Below are 7945 nucleotides of genomic sequence, written 5' to 3' on the forward strand. Positions count from 1 at the left end.
ACAAATGATTCCGGTTACCAGCACCCGACTGTCTACGTACTTCTTTGAACCCTACAAACAGTAGCTTTTGTTGTTTTCCGGTCCCCCCACCCTTCAACAAACAATTGATTCCGGTCACCCCCCAGTACTTTCTTTGAACCCCCAAACAGTAGCTTTTGTTGTCCAGCTGATAATATTATTTCGACATCCTCGTGTTAATAAATTATTTTTCATCTTACAGGAAGGATCCTACCACCAGCTTTTGAAGTAACAATGGGGGAGCGCCCCCCTGTATTTCGAATTACTGATAAAGCTGCCTACTTTGAAGTACAAAGTGTATCAACCGTAGGAACCCCCGACCCCCCTTTTCACCAAGTAGGGTGGCAGGAACCCCCCACCACCGCCATCCTCTTGTATGTGTGTGCGTGAATGTAAATTAGTTACTTATTCTAGTTAAAGTGAATATTTAAAAAATGTTATACATTTGTTTTATGTTTTTTAAAATAAATAAAAGAGACTTACCGATGTTTCTGAATACGTAGTCGCGTCTCCTTCATGGGTTTTTTTTTCTTTTCTAAAAAAATTAAAAATAAAATGGGGTCGGTTAGAAACTGACGGAGTTGGTTTCATAGAGGTGAAAAATAGATTATTCGTACGTAAAGGGCGGTTATTTAACCCATTTCAGAACCGCGTCCTTCTTTTTCCTCAGACTAAAAACTTGTCTGTCTGTGTGACTATGTAAAAGCCAATGGGGTGGGGGGGAGGTGTGACCCCCCTCACGCCGCGGTAAACGGCGACATCTATTGGGCAAAGGATGTTACTGCATATGGTCAGGGGTTTTCTTTCTCTAAAATAAATAAAAATAAATAACACGGCATTTGTACTTTTTCTTTTTTTTCTAGATTAATTAGCACGTGGTATTGGGGTGGGATGGATTTAAAGTAGTGGGTGTGTTTTTAGACTGACTAACGAGGGAGATTCGATTTTTCTTCTTCATTTGATCGGTGACGGTTGAAACAAAATGACAGAGTCCGACTGCCGTGTAATAGGTGAGACTAGCGTTTTAATGCAAGTTTTGAACCCGCTGATGACGCCTCGTAAACAAAGAATGTTTTTACGGCGTGTTCAAAAACCTGTTGACGGGGCATTGGAGAAGAAGTGGGCTTTGAACGATGCATTTTGGGGATATCGTTTTTTGTACGAGATGGGCGAACTATGTATTTTTATGGAATATGATGGTGTCAAGACAACCCCGGCGGCTGGCTTCGGCACATTGAATTCAAATGACTGGGGCGTAATCATCGATCTTATCCCCCGAAACTTCAGAGAGTACACAACGTTTCATTCGAACCAACTAGGACATCGCGGTGAGATTTTATGTTTCACATGGGTTAGTCGAACCACGCCAAACGGGCGTTGGTACTTTCGTGTAAAGATCGATCATATCAAAGGAGATGAAGAATGCCCAATAAAATCTACGGGTGGCTGTAGAGACCCCGAGCACATGAATTTTACGTTAGAATCATTTAATACAGAATGTGGTGTTTTTTATAAAATTGTAAGCGTACCTTGGCCTGAATGGAGGGACCACATGTTGAGTGAGTCGGAGAGAATTTCTACATTGTATTCTAATAGTAGATTGTGGGTGAATCTCATCGGGGTGAGAAAAACACTACAATTTGATTAACTATAGTCCTCCGGCTTCCACCCTCCCTCCCGCTACACCCCCCCCCCCCCCCCCCCCGTCATATCCAAACCACCTTCCCCCCACGTACTACCCCCCAACAAGGTAATAACTATCTACATTCGTTCGACAATGGGGTAAGAAAAACTCTGAAAATTTGATTATCTACAGTCTGCCGAAACCCCCCTCCTCACACTCGAACCACCTTTTCCCCGCCTCTACAAGTATAAAAATAGTACGCGCCCCCCAGCAAGGTATTGACCACCTATATTCGTTTGATACGCAACAAGAAATGCCTCCGATCATGCGCCCCACCGATCAACGAAAAGGAAGCACCCCGCCAACGACGCCGACAACTTCTCCGGAGCTATTTTCTACAAACAGCGAAGGTATGCGTTCCTGTTTTGATCCTCCTCCACCTATTCTAATCACCTCGAGTCCCGAATGCTCGGAGAATGAAGAAAACGTTGCGGACGTTACCTTTCTCGAGACACCGGTCCAGCGAGGAGACTGCCCGATGGACGTCCCTCCGGGTCCTCATTCATCCGGGATCTACCAAACCATGAGCACCGTAGGACCTTACGATGCTCATTTTGCGGTTGTCCGGAAGGACGAGTCGATTGGCCGGGATGGCTGGCCGTCAACGGCGGCTGGATGTTACGGAGGCCTGACTTCCGCTAAGATGGAGGCGGCGGCGGAGGAGGGTCTCTGCGCATGCTCCGATGCTGGGCCGTGCGATGACGTCAACGGGGCGTGTGGAAAAGAGAATCTTCCACCGCTAGCACAAACGCTTTCGATCACAATCGACACGAGGCGTGAGGAGAGCAGTTCACCGGTAGCACGCGGGATTCCGGCGTGGGCACTTACCAGCGAATCTTCGGCAGCTTCCGACACGTCGGATCAGCCTGTGTGGAATTTCTCATCAGATTCAGCCTTTCACCCTTCACCGGTGACATCGACGACGTGGGAATTCCCGAACGGTAAGGCTGAGCCCGTTACCGCGGAAGTATCTATGTTTTGAACTTTCGACGCCACGTCATCATCTAACGTTATGCTTCCAGGATTATCGGCGTCCGCCATCCCTCCACCGCCTCCACCGCCTCCGCAGCCGCGCAGCGAACGAGATACTTTGCTGGATTGGACACAGACTCCGTTTATGTGGGTGAACAACGCGAGATATCAATGTATTAAACAGGCTGTAAGTTTTATGTTAAGGATCGCTATCCTCAGATATAGTAGAAAAACGTGCGAGGGGTGTTTTTATTCATACATATGTCGAAACAACCACACCTGTTTTAATGCACCCAGACGCCCGTATTATTTTGGAACGAATTTCGACGCCATTATCGGTGAATTATGTAACGGGCATTTTAGATCAACAATCTACAGAGTTGTAACAGTCACGAACCATCCGTCCTCAGACGCTGACGTAAAACGCATCATCGAATCAGTGCTGCACGGGTACGTACATGAACGTTTGATCTTAGACAGAATCACAACTGTTCTTTCCAGTACTTGGGACGGGTACCTCACCGACGCAATCCCTGACTTGATCCGAGGACTGTACGATCGTGATGGGTAATTTTCTAAGAAAAATGCAAATCAATTATTACTACGGTATTGATAATTGGATAGAAATTATAGAGAGAGCTATACACAAATGCGATGACGATGACGATGATGATGATGATGATGATTCCAAACGTGTCAAGCGCCTGGTTTTAGTAATTGATAAAGTCAGGACTTTGGCCCCCACCTTGTTTGGTCAATCCTGGGGGGAGTATGTAAAACGAGTTGTTGAAATAAGTCACCACAATATTGCTGATACTCTGGATTATGCCACATGCGAATGGAGGGGTGATCCTGTCAAAGCCGGGCAACTGATTACCCTCATTGCTCTATTCATAGATTGCGTACGATACTGTGAAGATAATAACATTCCTCGTAATAGGGTGATTGAAATGAAACAATTTAAAAGCTTTATCGAACGCAAAATACATCCCCGTATCTTGTTTAGAGTGCTTTACTATGTTAATCCATAATTTTTCTACACCCGTGAGGATGAAAATGTATGTTTTGTGTTTTTACTTTTTATAGTTTTTAGAATTGTGTTTTTTATTATCCATCGAATAAAAAAAAAAAAAAAAAAAAAAAAAATCATGTATACTCACTTTTTGAAAATGTATGTTTTTCTTAGTTTTTTGAATTATGTGTTTTTTATTATTCGCTGATTTAAAATGTATGTTTTTCTTAGTTTTTTAGAATTACGTGTTTTTTATTATTCGTTGATTTTAAATGTATGTTTTATGTTTTTTATAGTTTTTAGAATTATGTGTTTTGATATTATCCATTGAATTTAAAAAAAAAGCATGTATACTTACTTTTTGAAAATGTATGTTTTTACTTTTTGAAAATGTATGTTTTGTGTTTTTTTAGAATTATGTATTCATGTGTTTTTTATTATCCATCGAATAAAAAAAAAAAAAAAAAAAGTCTATACTGGGCCTTGTTTTATGACACACACACACACACACACACACACACACACACACACACACACACGGTTAATAATGCATTGAAATATAACGATGCAAATTAATTTTACCACCTATTAAAAATATTTAATTGTGTATAAAATTATAGACACATCCTTTATTAACCATTAGGAGAGATGCGGAAGGAGGGGAATAATAGGCCTTGTTTTATAACGCACACACACACACACACACACACACACACGGTAAATAATGCATTGAAATATAACGATGCAAATTAATTTTACCACCTATTAAAAATATTTAATTGTGTATAAAATTATAGACACAACCTTCATTAACCATTAAGAGAGATGAGAATGAAGGAGACCGCACGTTTGAAGCAGCTCTACTACACACCTCATGAACCATCCAGTTATGGGGGTGTTGAACGCCTCCACAGAGGCCTTCGGAAGGCCTCGAATAAAAAAATAAAACGTGATAAAGTTAAAGAATATTTATCTCAACAAGATACGTATTCGTTACATAAACCAGCCCGTATTAATTTCCCTAGAAATAGAGTATTTATTATGGGACCTCTGAGACAATTCCAGGCCGATCTGTGTGACATGCAAGCGTTAGCTTCCTATAACGACAATAATAAATATTTATTGACCGTTATTGATATTTTTTCAAAGCGCGCGTACGCGCGTGTATTGAAAGATAAATCAGCGATGAGGGTGGCAGAGGCCTTCGATTCAGTCTTCGCCGGGAGCGGCGTTCCTAAAAAATTACAAACGGATCGAGGGAAAGAATTTTTTAATACCCGTTTTGCTAAATTAATGAAAAAACATAGTATCATACACTTTGCAACGCACAGCGACACAAAAGCCCAGACGGTGGAAAGATTTAATCGAACGCTGAAAACTAGGATGTGGCGTTATTTTACAGGGAAAAATACCCGCAGATATATAGATATTTTACAAGATCTCATTTCCGCCTATAATAATAGTATTCATTCCAGCATTAAAATGAGGCCGAATGAAGTGAACGCCGAAACGACTCGAAAAGCATTTTTCAATTTATACGGAAACATCCCGGTGGGTGGAAAGATTAAAATGAATTTTAAAAAAGGAGATATTGTCCGCATTTCAAAACTAAGAGGGGTTTTCGATAAGAAATATGAACAGAGCTTCACCGATGAATATTTCACAATTACTAAATGTATTCCACGAGCGCCCCCTGTCTACAAACTAGCAGATTACGACGGCGAGGAAATAGATGGGTCATTTTATGAACAAGAACTGCAAAAGGTCAATATTTCAAAAGATTATGCTTTTCAAATTGAAAAAATTATTAAAAGACGAAAGGTTAAAGGGCGGACTCAATATCTAATCCGTTGGAAGGGCTGGCCGGAAAAATTTAATAGCTGGGTGTACGCGTCACAGGTTGTAAATATTTAAAATGAACGGAAATATACAATATAAATCATACGTTATTATGGATCCCAATAACGAAGGAGGTTTCTACGTGACTCTCCCGTCAAATTCAAGCATGGATATGTTTAAGGATAATACAATTGCGCAATACAGAGTTAATCTTGCGCGTCATTTAGATTTGGTCAAGGGGGAATGGGAGGTGGCCCTAACGGAAATTTCATATCCGCGCAGCTGGGTAAACATTCCCGAAGAACACACGTCATTTTTCTTAATGAATACGAAAACGTCCACCCAATACGTTCTAGACGTTAAACCCGGGGACTATGATAATCTCGATAAGGTACGACAGGCGGTAGAGGTTGCTATAAAAAATAAAATAGGCCCTTTCATTTTATTAAATTTCAACCTCTTGAAAAGAACATTTTTTTTCTTCGTGGCGGATGGCAGCTACAAGATCCGCTTCGTAGGCCCATTAGCTTATATTCTGGGCATGAAAGATGACGAATGGTTTACTATCGATTTAGATTGGACTATCGCTCCTCATCCCGCGGATATAAACGCGGGTCATTATTATTTGTATTTATATACGGATGTAATTCGACATCAAGCGGTTGGTGACGCATCCGCTCCGCTACTGAGAGCAGTTCCTGTTTTAGGCCGATACGGGGAGATTATTTATAAAAATTTTAATCCGGCTTATTATCATCCTGTTAGTAAAAAGCATATCGAAGATATAGCGATTCATATTAAGACGGATCAAAATCAACCCGTTGGTTTCCGTTTTGGGAAGGTCATTTTAACGTTACACTTTAGACCTCGATAAATCATGGTTATTATGACGTCACATCAGGACCCCTACCGCTTCGTTCAGTATTATGAACATCAGACCGGAAGCGGTATACCAGGGTTCCAAGGTGCACCCGTGCAATACGGCCGCGGATTAGGATCTATTTTTGCAAAATTATTTCGTTTCGTAGCCCCCTTAGTTAAAAGAGGTTTGAACGTGGCCAAACCGCATTTACAGTCAGCGGCTAAAAATATTGCCACGGATGTCGCTGGGCGTGTTATGGAGAGAATGAGTCATAAGAGGGGGGTTAATCAAGACGGGTCCGGCCTAGTCGTACTGGCGCGGCGTCCGGCCTCTAGGCCTGTGGGGCGCAGGATTAAGACACATAAAAAACGCAAGCGCAGTACTAAAAGAAAATCAGTTCGAAAAAGAAAGCGTATGAGAAACAGCGTGGATATTTTCTCTTAAAGAAAAATGGCCCTCTTACATCACAAGTCGCAAGAATGTACCATGTCCGAATTAGATTTATTTTCACCTCCCATGACGCAGCTCTCAATAGAACAGAGTCAGTATATTGAGATTTTGCCTCTATCGGCTCTTGGCGACCAATCCCCTATTGAATTTTTTATCCCCGGTGACGGGTCGAAATATCTTGACTTGGCGGATACGCTATTACACCTGCGCTTAAAAATAACGCGACGAGACGGGTCTAACATCGCCCCTAACGAACGCGTTAGTATAATTAATTTTCCTCTGAATACTATTTTTAGCCAAGTTGACGTCACCCTCGGCGACCGTTTAATTTCACAATCTAGCGCCTCGCATCCCTATAGGGCTATAATAGAGACGTTATTAAATTTCTCCGGGGAAACGCTGAAAAGTCAATTTACGGCGGGGATGTTTTTTAAAGATACGAGAGGTGTTATGGACTCGCTAGCCGTCGAGGGGGACGGGGTAAACGAAGGCTTTGTTAGACGGGCTCGTCTAATACAGAATTCAAAAGAATTTGACGTCATCGGCCCAATTCATACGGATATATTTTTCTGCGAGAGACACCTTTTGAATAATGTGGATTTAAGGTTGAAGCTGACGAGAGCGAGCGATGATTTCTGTCTGATGAGTGCACCTGACAGCGATACACGTTTGAAAATTATGGGTGCTTCGCTGTTTATTAAAAAAGTATGCGTCTCCCCAGCGGTGACGTTGGGTCACGCCTCAGCTCTCAATAAGGGGAATGCCTTATATCCGGTTACGAGAGTCAACATAAAAACTTATTCCATCCCTCAAAATTCAAGAATATGTCATCAAGACAATCTCTTTCTAGGAACTATGCCAAAAAGTGTCGTCCTGGCTCTCGTTAATCATAACGCTTTTGTGGGTAGAAGAGATTTAAACCCCTTTAATTTCGCTCATCACGATATTGAATATTTAGCACTATCGAGAGACGGTACTCAGGTCCCAAATAAACCTTTTCAACCGCTTTTTGCAGCGGGGAACTCTGTACGTGAATTCCATAATTTATTTGAAGCAACTGGAAGGTATCTGAAAGATTTGCCCCTGTTTTTAGACTTGCAGGACTTTC

General features: G+C 41.7%; 1 protein-coding gene across 1 annotated transcript; it reads left to right on the forward strand.

The window, feature by feature from the left end:
- The first annotated feature begins 252 nt into the window (after nucleotides 1-252).
- LOC144011113 (uncharacterized) lies at nucleotides 253-6520 on the forward strand. Its single transcript, XM_077511571.1, has 4 exons — nucleotides 253-392; nucleotides 1835-2643; nucleotides 2725-3241; nucleotides 6427-6520. The coding sequence occupies exons 1-4, from the start codon at nucleotides 253-255 to the stop codon at nucleotides 6518-6520; spliced, it is 1560 nt and encodes a 519-aa protein (XP_077367697.1).
- The last annotated feature ends 1425 nt before the right edge of the window (nucleotides 6521-7945 follow it).

Source organism: Festucalex cinctus, unplaced genomic scaffold, assembly GCF_051991245.1.
Source record: "Festucalex cinctus isolate MCC-2025b unplaced genomic scaffold, RoL_Fcin_1.0 HiC_scaffold_50, whole genome shotgun sequence".
NCBI classification, from domain to species: Eukaryota; Metazoa; Chordata; class Actinopteri; order Syngnathiformes; family Syngnathidae; genus Festucalex; species Festucalex cinctus.